Consider the following 19,208-nt stretch of genomic DNA (forward strand, 5'->3'; position numbering starts at 1 on the left):
TATATATATATATATATATATATATATATATATATATATATATATATATATATATATATATACAGGGGTTGGACAGTGAAACTGAAACACCTGGTTTTAGACCACAATAATTTATTGTCCCGATGGACAGTTCTGGTGGAAACAGGAGAGTTGAGGTGCACATTGAATTCTGCCGTGATTTGAGAAGCCGTGGTTTTATGTTTTTTGAATACAATCCGGGTTAACACCCAAACATCCCTTTCAGACAGCTTCCTCTTGAGTCCACAGTTAATCCTGTTGGATGTGGTTCGTCCTTCTTGGTGGTATGATGATATCTGGATACCGTGGCTCTTGATACATCACAAAGACTTGCTGTCTTGGTCACAGATGCGCCAGCAAGACGTGCACCAACAAAACTCTGGTATGTCACCCATAATGTTGTGTGCATTGCAATATTTTGAGCAAAACTGTGCTCTTACCCTGCTAATTGAACCTTCACACTAATGAAGATTGGCCACCAGGCTGGTCCAATTTAGCCTTGAAACCTCCCACACTAAAATGGCAGGTGTTACAGTTTGCAGTTGCAAAAAAAAATTATGTGAACCCTTTGGGATTACCTGTATTTCTGCATATATTGGTCATTAAATGTGTTCTGATCTTCATCTAAATCACAACAATAGACAAAAACAGTCTGCTTAAACTAATACCACACACAATTATATGTTTATATGGTTTTATTGGGAATGTAAACTGGTGGCTACAAGCAGCATGATCATTGTGGATGATAGTGGTAATGTGTTTATTTTATTTTTCATTTCCATGGCATTGTGTTTATACAGCAATGACTAAATGGGCTGTGTGTGACAAAACACACCTTGTTGCCTATTGCAAAAAAAAAAGAAAAGAAAAAAAAAGAGTCTTTAAAATCCCATTACACACTTTGTTAATTTGATATTTACAGTATTCCAAGCCATGTAACCAAATACAAGCAAAACTTTACAGACTACCCAGATATATTTGTTTAGCTGATCCTCAACACCTTTCATCTGTATTCAACTTTACTTTATCCAAGCTTCTTCCGTTCAATGGCGTATTTAATCTCATTCAGTAGATTTTGCTTGTTGTTTTTGATGTTTAAAGCCGCTTTTTTCAGGAGATCTGAGATCATAGTAGCAGTGTAGTGCAGCTGGTAAGTTTTATATGTGTCCTGCCACTTCTTAACTTCTCCTGAAAAAAAGATAATGAATGAATTAATTAAAATACACATAATGGTGAGTATCTGGGTGAATACACTGATACCTAGGAAATGTTGTGTTCAGAATTGTAGAGTTACCTTTGCAGTTAACCTTGTTGAAAAGAGGAATGTGGATCACAGTTGGAGTTTTGCCGGTACCGCGGAAGACATAGAAATCCTGTGGTTCTATAGTTCCTCCAACGGGTAGTGCAGGTAATGCCGGGAAAGGTATGTATAGCTCTCTACACTGTTGAGCTATTTGAGACACTGTCTGAAAAAAAAAAGTAAAAAATTAAACTCTGTTCAAACCAGCAACAAGTGTTATATAAGGGAAATGTGTAGAGTGTGATTTGCAAAAGGTTTTCGTTTTGTCTGTTTAGTTGAATATAATGCTCTCTATTATTTGGGATGGAGATCTATATCCAGGGGGTTACTTTTAGCAAGATTAGATGCTTAGAGAGATTGTTGAGTTTACATTGGTTGCTCCTACTGTTGCTTATGCTGGTCTCTTTCACACACGATTCCTTGGTGACATTTTGTAAATCCCTCCATTTTTGGAATTCTGTTTTTTTCACAGTCTAAATGACTTTTAACAGTGCAGAGGGCAGTATAAGTAAAAATATATTAAAAGAAAAATATTATATCTCTGTTTTAGACAAGTTAGAATAGGTCTATAGGCTTTACAAAACATGTTAATGAAAATGAAATGTTTCAGACCCTTTCAGAATGAACCACTAAGGAGTCACTTTTATGCAAATAAGCTGTAACTGGCCATGTCATGGTGGGGGTTGACAGGTGACGGGTAGTGCCAGGGTTGTTTTTTGCAGGTTTTCTGATTGTGATGTCCCAATAAGAGAGCATCCAAATGGCTCATAGAAGCATATGATTCTTGACTCATATGACTCTTATGTCCCCTTTGAAACTGAGGGCAACCAAGTAAAGGATAAAACCCTCCTTAATTTGCTCACAAAATAATTCTTGGATAGCAACAGAGTGTGAATGTGTGTGTGTGTGTGTGTGTGTGTGTGTACACAATACCGCAAGTTGATCTCCTGCACTGAAGTCGAGTGAAATGATGAGGTCGATGTTTCGTTCTTTTCTCAGAACTGACATATACGGCGAGTTGTTTAACAGTCCAGCATCCTCGTATTCTCTCGTTACTGAGCTGAGGATACTGGGGTGAACGCCTACCACTGATGACAATAAAACATTACATATAATTTAGCAAAATGTTAAATATTGTAGTTTTGATGTAAAAAAAAAAAAAAACATGAAAAGAACATCCGGACAAACTGTAAAGTGTTAGGGGTGCATGTACAGTATCATACTTCTAGGTTGTGTAGCCAGTAGTGGCATTGTCGACAATAAACATAGGGTGGGAAGAATAGATTTGACAAAATACCAGAAAGTCCTGATTGCAAATATCAAACCACCTGTTGAAAGACTGAAGCTGAAAATAGGATGATTTCTAATGGGATACCGATCCAAAATATATCTCTAAACTATTCTGATTTGATTAAAGAGATACAAACTAAAGGTTCTAACATTGATCTTCACAGTTCCCTGACCTAAATATAATGGAAATGTGAAAAGACTGCAGAAAGATACTAAACAATATGGCCCAGGAACTTTTTAGAAGCAGACGCCCTGCAAACATGGGAAACAAAAGAAGCTATTTGCTGCCAACAAAGGAGCATACTTTGTAACCAATTCACCTATCACCATTATAATCATTCTATTATGAGAAATGTAATCACTTTATGCATGTTCATTTCACTAAATGTAATCATTCTCGCTTATTATTCACAGTGGTAACTTACTCATATTAGTTCGTTTGCAAAGTTACTCTTAGGTTAGTCTGACATTTGTGTACGTGCTGACTAGCAGGTAAATGTTTTCTGATAACGCTTCTGTGTAAACAACAGGACATGAATGTGAAGGGAAGAAGGTTATTCTGACATTTAGACGAGAAGCAATCTGTCTGGGAACAGAAGGGAGTTTCTGTCTTGGGATAGAAGGGAGTTTTGAAGGATGCAGCTGCATGCGGAAATCCTATGCCCATATTTGGTCCATGTCTTTAGGTTTAGGCCGAGCAGGGATAAATAACACACTCTGGGAAGCTGTTAGTCCCAGAGCACCTTCAGATCGTGATGATTTAATGAACTGATTGTACTCTCACAATTTTGCATGAATAAAAACATGTTACTCATTTGACACAACTCAGAACCTAATATTTGTATTTATTAATTGTCACAGGTATTTCCACCACAGCTACTAAATAACAATTCTTCATCAAGATTGGCTGACAATATTGACTTTATGGTTTATTAGCTACAAAGACTGTGTTTGCTACTCAAAAAAAATAATAATTGTAAATTGGTCAAGGGTGCCTAAACCTTAGTAAAACACTATACACTGTGTAGTCATTGGTTGGAATATGCAGCTACTGTTGTTCTTACTTACTGCTGGTTATGCGTTCTCTCTACGAAAATCGAGGGTTTTACAATAAATTGACTGCTTTTTAGACAGAAAAAAAATATTTGAGAACACTTTAATTAGTGTTTGGTGAAGACTTCTGTGGCGAGAATAAAAGCCCTGAGATGTTTCTGGAAGGCCTTAACAAGGTTCTGTAACATTTCTTGATTGATTTGTCAGAGTGCTTTACAAAAGGATTTAAGACTTGTGATTTAAGGTGTTAAAGTTACAATTAATTATAATTTAAAGTATAAAAAAATATGAAAACTACAAGAACTGAAGATGAAGATGAAATTTCAGGTATTTGGCCATGCATTGTAAAATGGGCTTGAATCAAGAACACTGTGGAAAAAAAAATCTAACTGCATGAATGATTTTGTGCCTAAACTCTCTGGCAGAAACGTTTCCTGAGATTTTATCACTTTTTCTTTTCTTTTTTGACCCTTTACCTGTTATTGTTTTGTTGTTTTTAGTTTCATGTGATCGTTTTATTGTTGCCCGCCTGTGCCACTGATCATGATATTCAGAAAAATGTTTTACATAAAGCAGAAAGTAAGCAGTTTTTAAACAACATTTAAATCATTATGTGCAATTCCAGAGTTTATTGCATATGCATAGCAGCATTATTAAATTAATTACATTCATTTTCCAACCTTTCATCTTGTTGACATAGTTGTACGTCGTTCCCCAGACCCAGCTGATGATTTTCTCTAAGGATCTAACAATGGCAATCCAAACACCTGACAAAATAAGAATAAATGAAATTAAAAAAAAATAATTTTCTAGTACACTGAGCTAAAATCCTAGCTGATATTTAAATAGGTGAACAGCTAAGTGTTACTCTATTTTAAAACGTATTTATTATTACTATATGATTATTACACTACGATAATTTTACAACAATAAATAAAACAAATCCTTGGGTAGACGACACTTTCTGACTTGCTTTAAATAACGTTATATTGAACAATTACAAAAAAGTTAGCTATCAGCATTTTCTCTGAATTCTAATAGAATGCAATGGAACATGAGTTGAGTTGTGTTGTGTGAGTATGTTGAGGTAAGTTGCACTGATGGTCTGATATGTACTGTAGAAAAGCTACACATTCTTTTTTTATCTCAGATGGCTGATCAGACAGATTCAAGAGTTGATTGTCAACTGAGAAGAAAAACAGGTGTTTGCACTGTAACTAAATACTTACTCTGTCCTTTCCCTGGGCTACAAGTACTAGAAATTATAATATATATATATAGAGACTTTACGTCCCGAGGACTCTCAAGAGAGACAACATTGATAAGAGACTGCATGTGTTCTTTTATCACTATAGAGAGTGCTCTCCCTCATGGCCTCTGTGTGTGGTTCTCCAGCTGCACTGCAGCCCACAAAAAAGAACTGCAAAAAATTGTGAGGTATGCTAAACAAATATATTGCGTGTTCTTTAACCACCCTGGAGGAATTACACAGTTCCCGTTGCCTTTAGAAAGATCAAAAAGTTGTAATTGATAAATCCCACCCTGGACACCATGTTTTTCACCCCACCTCAGTACGAGCACTAAATAGCACAATATAAGACTTGAAGCACAACATGGGACTGTGAAATAATTTTAATATTTGCTAATTCTTAATAAATACAATATTTTTCATTTTAAACAGGGCAGTGTGCAATATGTCACCATTTGTATTGTGGTTTGTTTGTGTGTTATCCTTTCCTTGTTACCTGGAGAGGACTGCACTTCAAATTTCGTTATTCTGGGTATAATGACAAATAAAAATATTCTATTCTATATTCTATTCTATATGTTAAGCACTAAGTAAAAAGCACAAAAAAGACAACTGACAGATACATCAGGTAGCAACTGCCTATTGTCAAATTTAATTAGATGAGACATGTATTGTACCGTATTGAAACAGCTTTGTGTAAATATTTTTTGAACGTGAGAAAAAGAAGCTTAAAAGCAGAGTTACTGTACAAAATGCTACATCCAGGATGAATGAATGGAGTGTGTTAAGCTATGTTCAGACTACAGATTTGTTTCTGTCTGCACTGTTATTGGCATATGATCAGATCAAACCAATTCCAAATGTGGTTTTGATCTGATTTGCAAACATCTGATTTTTGTGTTTCTTGGCTGGTCAGATGTGGGCTGGCAGTCTGAACATAGCCTAAGACTGGAGGTGGAGGTGTAACCTGCAGGACAGTGGCTGCTCAGCAAAAATTTCCTTCTTCCCCTCTTTCACTTCTCTATCCCATTATTTCCCTTCGACATCCTTTAAGCCCTGTCTAAAAATGTTTTATCTTTAACTTCTATTACTTTTGTACTTCACTATTGTAAGTCGCTTTGGACAAAAGCGTCTGCCAACTGTAATGTAATGTAATGTAAAAAAGCTTGGTGAGTCTTGGACTAAATTTACAGGTCACTCATGGTCTCGCGAAAAGCTGAAGCTGAATCAAATAATTTTTAAACTTAATTTATTAAAATAAATTAAATGCTTATATTACAGGTGCATTGTTTTGAAAATGAATTGGTAGACAGGTTCTACTTACTGTCCCAAGATCTCTTCTCTCCAAACACGTCAAAGAATGAGTTACACACTTGCAGGGTGGTGTCCTGGATATCTGCTTTGGGGTTTGCCTTTTTTGAAGTCGGCGATTTTAGAACACCGGCCAATTTGCTTTCTGTTTTATTTTGTATATAAAGAGAAAGAGAGTCATTTTCAGTATAAACATGTTTTAAACATAATCTATTTTAAGAATATAATTATTATTAGCAGTAGTATTAAAATGCATTATTATTATTAGAGCATTAGGCAAGTTACAAATATTTATCCCTGCAAAAAGACCAATTCTTGCAAGTAACTAGTTTTATATGGTCTAAGCTGGTCCTTGAAGGTTAATGTCACAGAAAGCTGGTCATTCAGGTAGAAACATACCCTATACTGGCATGCTAGCTGATTACGATATTTAACTCACATAGAATCTGCTACATTTGTTTGATGATGAAGCAGATCAATCTGCATAAACAATCAGACCAATCTGTGTGACCGGTATGGTGGATCAGTGTGGTCATGCTGATTGTGTTGTGTGTTGATCACTCAGCTTAGGACTAGCAGCTTGACTAGACCGGTCATGCTGTTCCTGCTTTTAGATCAGCTAAAACATGCCCTGATTAATAATAGCTGGTCATCAACTGTTTAAACCGGAGAATATGGCTAAATTACCACTCGTTACGAGGTTCTTCAGAGTCTTCTGGTAAACTGAACAGTCCCCTCCTTTCAAAGCACAAAGGTTCAATTCCACAAGTGTTTGGATCATCTGATAACCATTCTGCACTTTTGGTAAAACGACACTTTTTGCTGTGGTTTTCGTTTTTGCTGGTTGAGAAAAAAAACATAAAAGACAATTAAATGAGAGGTGGAATTTTTTTTTTTAAATACTGAATCATTTTCTTAGACCCAAACGTTATCGAAACACTCACTACAAATATCCCAATGAATAGAAATAGATAAAGAGCTTCATGGGACCTATTTTATCATTCTATGCATAAGCGATCAACTGTGCACTGTGCAGCTTGATTTAGTGCAAGTCTTTGGCATCACAAGGACGGGAAATATACACAATATGCTGCTTGAAATGCTAAATGTGTTAATTTTCTTAATCAGTCATGGGTGTGTTTTGGGTGTAACATGAAATAAACCAACCAGTGTGTTACTTGCAATTCCCTTTAAGAGCAGGAGTGCTTTGACTTTGGCGTATTGCTATTTTAATGGTGCAGCACTTCTGAGCTTTTACAGCAGAGGAAACTGACCAGCGTGTTCATGCTGTGAAGGTGCGTGAGCAGGTCATTTACAAGAACAGCAAAGTTATTTTATTCTGTATTCTGTTTATTGTTGATGTCAAAGTTGGGTTTGTGCACTGCTGGTTGTCCTTGTGTGCGTGGCACACCTGTGCTGACAAGACAGCGATGAACGTCTGACTATTGGCTGTAGTCTAGGTTGTTTTCCATTGCCAAGATATCAATACGCCAGAAATGTACCTGAACACACCTCATTTCCAGACCACTACACCTATCAGCGTAGATATATTCACATGTGTCTTTGCTATTTTAATGACGAAGGCACAAGGTGTTAAAATAGACTGTTGATGGGGTGTAAGACAGCAATGAGCATTGGGACACGCCATGTGCAGGGTGTAAGATAGGACCCCTTGTTTCTAAGGTAATAAACTATAACATAATTTCCTATCAAAAACCAACTTATATTGTTTTCTTATGCTTGAATTGTATTTGTAAAGTAGATCAATCATATGGTGGTTATGAAGACAGTAGACCAGGCCTAATCCCTGTCCCCTATTACACAAAACTGCAGATACCTTTGATCAGTGTTAGTAGCTGAGAAAGAAGAGATTCCATGTCTGCTAATACACTGCCACACAGACCTAGGTAAGAGAGAATAAAAGTTAAAATTAAAGAGCCTTTCTTGTATATTTAAAATATACAGTATATTTTATATATTTGTTTTGTTTTGAATTTGCAACATACACTGTTTCCTTTTGATTCTTATATTTTTGTGTGAAACTTTTGGCACAAAATGAACTCCATAGATTTTCCAGTGTAAGCATTTAAAAAAAACAACTTTTTACACTTAAGTGTTCCTCTTGATGGCACCTTACTCAGAATAGAACACAGAATAGACACAAAAAAGAATCCAACACTATCTGCTAAGACTAATTACAACGATTGTTTACATTGTATATTATCTGTTTTGGATGGCCCATATTAAACATCAATAGGGGTTTTGCAGTTATCTCTAGAATATTCAATTTAAGTCATATTTAATGTGAAATTAAGATAATTAAGAATATTCACACAGTCACCAGCATATTTTTTTTCTACATGTAACATTACATTACATGTTGTACATTACATTACATGTTGTTTGTTAGGAGGCAATGTGGATTAAATAGCTTTTTGTGTGAAATGTTCCCAAACAGGTATGATCACAAAATCTGTCATCAGTACATCATGCAAATACACCCACTCAGTTCACAAGGTAAAGCCTCTTGTTCCTTTCACTTCCTTTCACTCGTTTCTTTCACTTTGTTTCTTTCTATTGCTTTGTACAGTAGTGTAGAGTTCTTGTCAGATCTGATAGCTCATTAATGTATGTATCTATTGTTTCATTATTGATTATATATTTTTTCTTTGTTTTGGATTATTTTGATATTCTTTGACAGACTTAATGAACACATTATTACAAATATATGTTTATAATTGTAAAGTATTTTGTGTATTTTAACTTAAATATTTTATTATTTTCTTTTTTTTTCAACTAAGGTTAAATAACTCATAATGTACTGTATAAAACATTACAATACCAACAAAGTACGTTTTTTATCAATTAAAAAAAGGATTTATTCAGGTACTTTCACAAAAGTATCAATCTTTTTAAATGTGTTAAACAATTCCTTGTCTACCCTGTTGCCCTGGATACAAAGTAACCTTTGACATCAGTGACATCACAGTGACATCTTTATACTTTTTTATTTTCAGTGGACTGAGGACGTGTACAGAATGTCCAGCAATTAATGATATAATTTCATCCAGTGTTTCTCCATTTTGTCTCCATATTGATTGTGAGATAAATCGTAAGCTGCCCACCCTGTCGTGAAATATCACAGTCATTAAAATAAATTTAAGTTAAATTTATCTAAATATATATTTGAAATTAAACATGCCTGCAACTCTGTCATCCACATTTTCATCAAATGTCAATTTTCCACCTGGTGCAGCTTGCCATAAGAGGGTGGGCAAATATATTTGAGTGAATTGAAAGTGATTGAGCTGGAAAATACGATTTCTGTTAAGTATAAAGTCTTAAAAATATGACAAATAATCTGAGGATTTTAAAAGACTCAGTATTTTAATAATGAGCTTTAATTGCATATTCAATCACATTTGACCAAACATGACAAATGTGATTAATCAAAATTGACTGAATATGCAATTAAAGCCATCTACCAAAAATAAATGCCAAAAATAATCCATACATCCCAAATAGAGAATTCTGCATTTGATTGAGAAGAAATTGTTCTTGTTGTTTTTTACATGTGGTGTGTTACCTTGTAGGTACAGCATGTCCATCTGTGGCTGATCTTTAATCTTGTTCCCATTCTCAAACTTACTTCCAAAAAAGGAGGTATTTACAAAAGCACCCATGAGAGAATAACCCGACTCGTCTGGAGTGATCTCGAACCAGGGATCTGCAAGCAGAAAGAACAATTAGTTTTTTTTTTTACACAACCATCTATTCATCAGGACACACATACACACAAATAAAATCACCTGATTTCAGTCGGTCATATTTACTCTGCTTGTCGATCACAGTGTAAATAGGATACGGGTTGTTGGCGTCTTTGTCCCTCTGCTCTGTGACACTGTGTTCATCAACCTGTGAAATACAGAACACAGAAAATGAACATATATTCATCAGTGTGAACACAAATAATGATATAATTACATATGTCTGTCCTGCAAGATAAGTAGTTAGCTTGCCTACAACGTTTTAATAAATTTAATAATGGTCAAAAGATTTTTGTGATGATGATTTATGTGGGTTTGCATGAAAGTTTAAATAGAGGTATTATTGTTTTACTTTTACCTCATTCACCATACTTGACACAGCCAGTGCAGACCAGATATCTGTGAGGCTGAAGTTGTCCTTTGTGAAAAAGTATTTTGCCAGTTTGTTAGCTTGATCCAGCCAATTGACTTTTCCATCCGCCATCCGTTTGGCGATGTTTTGTTTTACAGTCTCCAGTTTGGTGGACCAGTCTGCTTCTTTGTATAATGATGCCATGCACCTGCAGAAAACAGAGGACGATTGTTTTTATGTAATGAGAAATGCCTTGAAGTCTGTTGCAATGAAATATATGTCTCCTTATCAAACTTTATCAACTTTAACTTTATCAGCTTGCTGTATTTAAATTGTTTTGCTCCTAAAATTAAATTAGTTGCACTAAATAACATAATTTTAATGTAGCTCTTTGTGTGCAAAGGTCATAATTAAAAAGACAAAACACTGGTGACCTTTTATGTGTCTTATTTTAAATTAGAAATGTTGATGGATACCTGATTTAACTTGACTCAAAATTATATTTTGTTACATTTTGTTGGCCAGACATACAGCTCTGGAAACAAATGAAGAGACCACTTCAGTTTATCCATCAGTTTCTCTGATTTTGCTATTTGTAGGTATATGTTTGAGTAAAATTAACATTGTTGTTTTATTCCATAAACTACAGACAACATTTCTCCCAAATTCCAAATAGAAATATCTTGTCATGTAGAGCATTTATTTGCAGAAAATGAGAAATGGCTGAAATAACAAAAAAGATGCAGAGCTTTCAGACCCCAAATAATGCATAGTTCATAAATATAATGTTTTAAGAGTTCAGAAATCAATATTTGGTGGAATAACCCTGGTTTTAATCACAGTTTTCATGCATCTTGGCATGTTCTCCTCCACCAGTCTTACACACTGCTTTTGGGTAACTTTATGCCACTCCTGGTGCAAAAATTCAAGCAGTTCAGCTTGGTTTGATGGCTTGTGATAATCCATCTTCCTCTTTATTATATTCCAGAGGTTTTCAATTTTTTCCAGAGCTGTTTATGGATGTGGCAATGGTGGGACCCATCAGAGTCAGTGATAAGACCTGAAGTGGTAACCAAAACTGGCCCAACCTGGGTTATAGACTGCACAATGAGGCCATATGGCATTGAAGTGGGATGTCATGATGGGACACAATTGGGAAGCCCAACTTGGTACTGGTAACAACACATGTAACTACACAGCCACTCAGAGTCCATTGCCACCTGGAACCAACCTATAGGCTATGTTCAACCCACTGGTGCCCTTCATGAGCATGTTGAAATGAATGAACAGATGAATACGCTGGGAGGAGAAAACTAAAGTTCAAAAAACTGCTTTGTCAGCTTACAGGCATATGTGTTGGTTAGCACCATGCTGAATAAGCTAGGAGTGGGAGGGGCATCCTGCCCAACAAGGTTGAGCAATGCCAGTTATGCGGTCTGGGACTTCCAGTTTTGAAAAGCTGTGGCATCACTTTTTTCATTCTTGCTTATTATTCTATATGTGCATATTTTGTAAAGTTGGATCTGTTTAATTTAATGCAAGGGCGAAACTGAGTCATTCAAATACATATAATGGAAAAAAAGGATTAGTAAAGCTGCAGAATGATGGTGATTGTTTCTCTGATCTTGAGACATGAGGGTATTAAAAATGTGCTTATCATGCTTTTGTTGGCATCTTTCTACTAGATGTTGGAATATTGCTGTCCAAAAACATTTACCATATGGTGTAGCGCACACTGTATACTTAATGTTAGTACCATGTAGATCCTGAGACTCCACTCAGGTATGTGATGCTGTCCAGCAGTCCCTCTTTCTTCAGCTGACTCAGTGATCCCAGCAGTCCCACCATAGCTCTCAGACCACCACCAGAACCCATCACCGCAATGTTAGGTACCACATCCTGCCATTAAATAAAACACAAATACTAAACACCTGTGCATCAAAAAAGATCATATGTGCTATTCTAAAGTAGAATAGTAAAATAAATGTGTTTCTAGATGTTTAAAGTAATGAAATAAATCTAGTTTTAGAAGAATAATCTTCCTACACTCTTAGAATAAATATGCTATAAACAGTGATGCCATAGAAACTGCCATAGAAACTCACTTTTGAGTAATGCCATAGAAAAAAACAATATTTGCTTCCTATTTTGTGATAGAACTGTGTGTTTTAAGATCTATTTAAAGTTTGTTGATGTCGATATAATGATTTCTTACCAACTGAAAAACTCTTCACTCTCATATATATTTTTTCTATGGCATTAGCATATTACAAAAGCATAGATGTTGTACATTATTGAGATAACAAATTACAGTGTATATACAAGTATTACAGAAATCAAAGTACTGAATATGAATATTATTTACCGGACTGATTGTTAAGTTCTGCTGGATCAGGGATTGCAGGACTTTCTCTCTCCTTTTCGTCACATGCTGCTTCTCAGCATCATTCAGAGAGCGGCCAACTCTCACCTTACTGTTACACACATTTCACATTACAGGAATGTTTAAAACAGTTTGTAACTTTTATTTCTGCAAGTTTAATTTAATACCAGCAAGTAACAAACAGTTTTTATTTTTTATTGAATCAATACATTGGCCATATGTAAAAATTTTGTAAGAATATTTGCACCACAACATTGTATCATTGAAATGTTCTAAATTATTAGGATGAATTTAAAAGGTTATAAAATGTTTGTGACAAAATCATACTATTAACAATCTAGTAACAATCAACTTTACCTTCCAGAGCCTCTGATCTTTTCCATATATGAAAAATAAAGAGGGAAAAACAAATGTGAGAATGACATTTTTGTAAAAGCATCTTATTAATGTTATTGCCAAAATACAACAACACAGTACCTAATGAACACTTTACTACAGTACAGATTTTTTCTGCATTGTAGTTAATACTAAAGTCATCCAAACTATAAAGAATAACATATTCAGTTATTTAGTAAACAAGAAATGCCGTGTTAAACAAACCAGTTTTTTTATATTAGATACTTCAAAGTAAGCCCCTCTTGCTTAGTTGACAGCTTTGCATATCTAGGCTGGATTTCCTCAGTCAGCTTTATGAGGTAGAGTCACCTGGAATTCAGGCTTTCAGTTAACAGCTGAGTTGGTATACAGAGAATAGCCCTATTTCAGTAATGTTCTAATTCATATTTGGCAAGAAGTTCTCAACTTCTTAAAGTAAGAAATAAATAACTTTAAGAAATGAGGGACAGTCAATCAGAACCACCCATGAAAGGAAGAACAAGAGTTTCTTCTGTTGTACAGGATAAGTTAATCAGAGTTACCAGTTTCAGAAACTGCAAGTTAGCAGCAACAGAGAAGAGACACTTAAATGCTTTACAGAGTGTTTTGGTTTGTTTAACACTTTTAAGTAACTACATGATTTCTAATGTGTTCTTTCTGGATAACCTTAGTATTCATTTACAATGTAAAAATGAAAGCACTGAATGAGAAGATGTGCATTTGCACAGTATATGTGGGGTAAGTCAAAAGTATCAAAACATCATTTTATACCAGAAACAAAAGGAAACATGACGTATCTGTATAGTCCAACAAGTAATACTATAGGTGAGGGGATCTTTTAGGCCATGTCTAGAACTTGGTCACCATCTTGAAAGCTACCATGTTTAGTTTCTGAAGTAAATGGGTGCCCTACGACTTTTGACTCACCCTCTATACATATTTACTCATTACAAAAAAAACAATACCTGTCCCAGCGCCAGGACGTACAGAAGCATAAAGACCAGAACCAGCTGGTTCCGTGACAGCTTCTTCCCCCAGGCCATCAGGCTACTGAACACATAATAGCAATGTGTCAATCATCACAATCACAAATCATCTCAACTCATCTCACCTGTCACATCATACAAGCTATCGTCTCTTCACCCACACATTAACTCACTCTTAACTCTGCACTTATTTACAGTCACACAGCAAACACCAAAGAGCTTTCTGCCCACCCACCCCCATCATATTCATCTGGACTCACATGTTATTAATGCAACATCTGTATAGTAATAGTAATATAGGCATATCTGTACATTTAAACAGTGCAATACTGTATGTGTAGTGTTAGTTTTGTGTCTATATCCTATATTTTAATTTCTACAAATTTGCTTTACTTGTAAGAGTATTCACATACACCTCTGGAAAAAAAACAGAGACCACTTCAGTTTCTGAATTAGTTTTTCTGATTTAGCTATTTATAGGTATATGTTTGAGTAAAATGAACAGTGTTGTTTTATTCTATAAACTACAGGCAAAATTTGTCCCAAATTACAAACAAAAACATTGAAATTTATAGCTTTTTATCTCAATTTGAAGAAATTGAGAAATGGCAAAACAACAAAAAAAGATGCAGAGCTTTCAGACCTCAAATAATGCAAAGAAAACAAGTTCATATTCATAAAGTTTTACAAGTTCAGAAATCAATATTTGGTGGAATAACCCTGGTTTTTAATGACAGTTTTCATTGGCATGTTCTTCTCCACCAGTCTTACACACTGCTTTTGGAATTTTATGCCACTCCTGGTGCAAACATTCAAGCAGTTCAGCTTGGTTCTATCCATCTTCCTCTTGATTATATTCCAGATGTTTATACCCTCTATTTTTAAATGGTCCCTTTTTTAGTATATTGTCACAGTAACCAGTTAACCTAATTTGATAAAATATGCCTGAAATGAAGAGATTTTTCAACATTTTCAATTTAATAATATTTTAAACAGCCTTCTGCTCTAATTTGCCAGTGAGATTTTTTTATTTATTTAGTCATCGTTTTAGACATATATTGCTACTAGCTCGACTAAGTTATATACATTAAAGTATGACAAACAATTAAATGTTCTTGATGCAATGCACAAATACACTATTAATATGGCTTCAATTAAATGTTGCCTGTAATTACTGTAATTACTGACTATACAATTATTTACTGCTGGTAACATAAAATGTTTAATAAAAAGTACATACCTTCAGTTGTAGATGCTGAATCCAGTGGGTAAATGTTATGCAGCGAGGGCTTTATAGGGACTGTAAATGTATATAGTATGTGGGCGTGTCCAGAAAGAAGGAAATGTTGAGATATATACTGAACTCTTCTGTAATAGGAAACAATTTAAAAAAGAAAATCGTTTGATCATGTTGGGACAGTGTGTATGTATGGGTGAGGTTATGTGTCACCAGGTTCTGAGGGCCTGGGCTTTGTGACCTTTGGTTAAGATATGCTGAACAACAGGTTTTACATGAAGATGGAAAAGATAAGGAGCAACAAAAAATGACAACGCAATCAATAACTGAGTGTGTTTACACGCACTTTATGATTATTACAATTATTCTCTGGACTTGTGCAGATATCTAAATATGCAAATAGTCGTGTAAACAGCATATAAACAGCTCTTATTCATTCAAATACTTTAGTTCAAAGCAACACTGGAACTTGAGGATTTAAATATCATTATATATTAATATTATCTTCATTTTCTAGTTGGTGTGTTTAAATAAGCTGCAGTATGAAGTTTTGCATGGAGTTTACATGATGTTTATTCTGAAATATTATTAGCTGGTTGCAAAGCAAAAAAAAAAACATAAAAAAAAAATGAAAAACAACTTTTGACCTACTGATGTAAACTTTGAGTTTTCCCTATATCTGATTACCCATGTTCATGTAAACATGTTGACTGTCAGTGTTGTGCGTGAACGAGTTCAAACTGAACGCAACACATTTTTTAATAAAGAACTTAAACGTGAATTAGTTCACATTATGTGTCATGAACGGCAGACATCCCTGTAAATGAACATTGGCTAGAGGGCGAGAGAGAGAGAGAGAGAGAGGGAGAGAGACCAACGACGAAAGCGTGAGAGTGAGAGAGAGAGAGAGAGAGAGAGAGAGAGAGACCAATGACGAGAGTGAGAGAAAACGCTGCAATTAAAAAAAATTGCTAGTAGAAGTGATGCACGGAGACAGACACCAATTCTGTGTTTGTGAAACTCACAATTGCAGTGTCATGAGCAAATGTCTACAATGAGCAGTTTCAAAGAACGTATAGTGATTTCTAGCTTGTGGCGTGAAAAACAAGTATTTATTTGAATATCTCACGAAAAAAGTAAAATGAACTGAACTTTGAACTAGTTCAGAATTAAAATTGTGAACTTTGAACGTGAACTGTTCACTTTGAGCATGTATGAACTGAACTTGAACTAGTTCAGAAAAGCTGTGAACTGGCACAACACTGTTGACTGTATTGCAGACAAACTTCAATAACCTGCAATAATCAGATTACAAGCTAGATATAAACACTCCTGAAAAGGTGCATTTTTAGTTCATATTCATGTTTAAATAAATAAAATTATAAAGCATTCACAAACTTTTAAGTAGGGGTGGGCGATATGGCCCTAAAATAATATCACAATATTTCATGGTATTTTCCAGAATGTCATGATACTAATAATGTACTCCAAATATCTCCATATATCCAGGAATAAAGTAAAATAAATGATACTGGACATATATAATCTGTCTCTAGTAGATATATAACGGAAAATGAGAACAGTCAGATTTTTTAGTTTTTATTCTTTTACAAAAAACTTAAAAAAAAAAAAAAAGTAGTACCCTGATGTGATCATTAGGGGTGGGTGATATGGCACGATATTTGAGGGTAAAACATCGTTCACGATATTCAATATATTTGGCAATATTATCATGTACGATATGATATAACACACCCCTACTTTCAAGTACCACTGTATCTACTTTTAAAAGCACCCAGTCCAAATATTCCTTCACACCCTCTTTAATAAAGTCAGTTAAACCGTTGGGTGTAGGGTGATTATATATCGTTAGTGTCTATTCAGGCTTTTCTTGTTATTTTGCTGCACTGTGATTTCTATACAGTGCCGTCTACCAATTTCTATTCAGCAACCTCACCTGGAGCAACAACACCTCCACTCTGGTCAGGAAGGCACATCAGCGGCTCTACTTCCTCAGGAGGATGAGACGAGCTGGACTCGGGAGCACAGTCCTCACCCCCTTCTACAGATGTGTGGTGGAGAGCGTTGTGTGCTCCAGCATCAACGTGTGGCATGGAAGCTGCTCTGCTGCAGACAGGAAAGGTCTGCAGAGGGTGGTGAAGGCTGCACAGAGGATTGTTGGAGTCAGCTTCCCCAGCACCACGGACATCTACAACTCCAGATGCAGAAAAAAGGGCCACCTGCATCAGGAAGGAGGATGATTTAAATAGCTCAAAAAACAAATCTTTTTGCAAATCAGTTGGTTCATTTGATCTCCCAAAAGCCACACTTTAAATCACATTGTCCATTTTTTATATATAGTGGCAGTGAATAGCTCTATTACAGTATAAGACATAAACTGACATGGCCCCAGTTTACAACGTTAAGAAACTGAGGTTTCGTGAACTGGTGACAACACTCAACCCAAGGTACACAATGCTAAGCTGAAAAAATTCACTCAAGTAAACTTACCTCATTGATATCAAGATTATCAGGCTGAAATAGAGGAGGAAACCCACAAAGAATTGTATTATGCCAACTACAGATATGCGAACACTCTGCAGTCAATATTTACAAACAAGCTATTTTCCAAATGAGCAGACTGAAGAAATGATTTGTAAGCTATTGGAAGTTAATGAGTCGGGGGGACTCTAAGGGTGCTCTCACACCTGCCTCGTTTGGTCCGGACTTTCGGACTTTTCAGTTTGGTCCGAACCAAAGTAGCAGGTGTGAAAGGGGCTGCGAACTACGGTCCGGACCAAAGGACCAGATTTTGGTCCGACCAAGAGAGGTGGTCTCGGTCCGGATCTTCTGAACCATGGTCCGGTTCGCCTGCAGTGTGAAACCTCTTTTCTGGATGGTTCGAACTTTCGGACTAATTACAGGAAGCTGAGCCTCAACAACGGCAGCAGAAGAAGAAAAATAACCGAAAAAACAGGAAAAATAAGCACATGGGACGAGGAGGAGACGAAATGTTTCATTGAAATTTGGGATGAACATGTGAAAAGTGTGAAAAGCAGCACTACTATGGATTCAAAATGATTCTGTTCATTCATTTTATCCTTATCCTGGAAAGGCTTTCCACCGAATGAACCACCCGCTGAATTGTCAACACGCCAACGTCAGACGCATGTGCTTCTAAAACCAATCAGCGTTAAGGAGTTAAGGAAAATGCATCAATACGTAAGTGATGATGAAAGGATGTAGGAGTATCACACAAAGGTCTTTGGTGCGCTCCCTAAACTGCAGTGTGAAAACAAAAATAACGGACCAAATATATACAGTGTAGCAACACATGAACCTTGGTTCGGACCACGGTCCGGACTTTCAGGTGTGAAAGCATCCTAAGAGTGCATCTTCCTCTAGCAATTGGTAAATTATTAACTATTTAAAATATCTTAGTAAAAGTAAGCATTATACTTGGCAACATAGCATTTTATTGCATTGTAAGTGTTATGTTTATGTGACATGCAAGTTTAAAGCTTGGATGAGTGCAGGTACATTTGTGCACTACCAAATAAATCATGCTGTCTTAACAAGCCACAATAAAACTCATTTTTTAAATGTTGTTGTCTTTCCCAATTCTTGTGCCAAACTGTAACATCTTCTTTGGGGTGTAGACTTTAATAATGTTGCCAAGTAGTGAGTAATTGGATGGGTAAGTGTTCTGGGTGTTTCAAGGTTGAGGTTGAGAGCAGAATTAGGACATTTCACATCATGTGTACGTTACTATTGCTTCCTTTTTATGCAGGCTCCCAGCATTAGTCTTCACTATCTTTACACTATTTCTCAACCCTGGTTCCCCCCTGCTCTTCATGATTTCCTGCTTTATTTCACCTGATCCAACT

At 35.7% G+C, this 19,208-nt stretch overlaps 1 protein-coding gene across 1 annotated transcript; it reads right to left on the reverse strand.

The window, feature by feature from the left end:
- Nucleotides 1-723: 723 nt before the first annotated feature.
- Nucleotides 724-12,822, reverse strand: LOC125799483 (cytosolic phospholipase A2 gamma-like; the record flags this gene model as incomplete). Its single annotated transcript, XM_049476330.1, has 12 exons — nt 724-1,206; nt 1,313-1,484; nt 2,252-2,406; nt 4,342-4,428; nt 6,235-6,366; nt 6,909-7,061; nt 8,059-8,124; nt 9,808-9,948; nt 10,031-10,136; nt 10,347-10,548; nt 12,097-12,239; nt 12,706-12,822. Coding segments are annotated over 12 exons (1,638 nt in total), but the record flags the coding sequence as incomplete, so codon positions are not given.
- Between the last annotated feature and the right edge of the window lie 6,386 nt (nt 12,823-19,208).

The sequence above is a fragment of the Astyanax mexicanus genome, chromosome 3, assembly GCF_023375975.1.
Source record: "Astyanax mexicanus isolate ESR-SI-001 chromosome 3, AstMex3_surface, whole genome shotgun sequence".
In the NCBI taxonomy this organism is placed as follows: Eukaryota; Metazoa; Chordata; class Actinopteri; order Characiformes; family Acestrorhamphidae; genus Astyanax; species Astyanax mexicanus.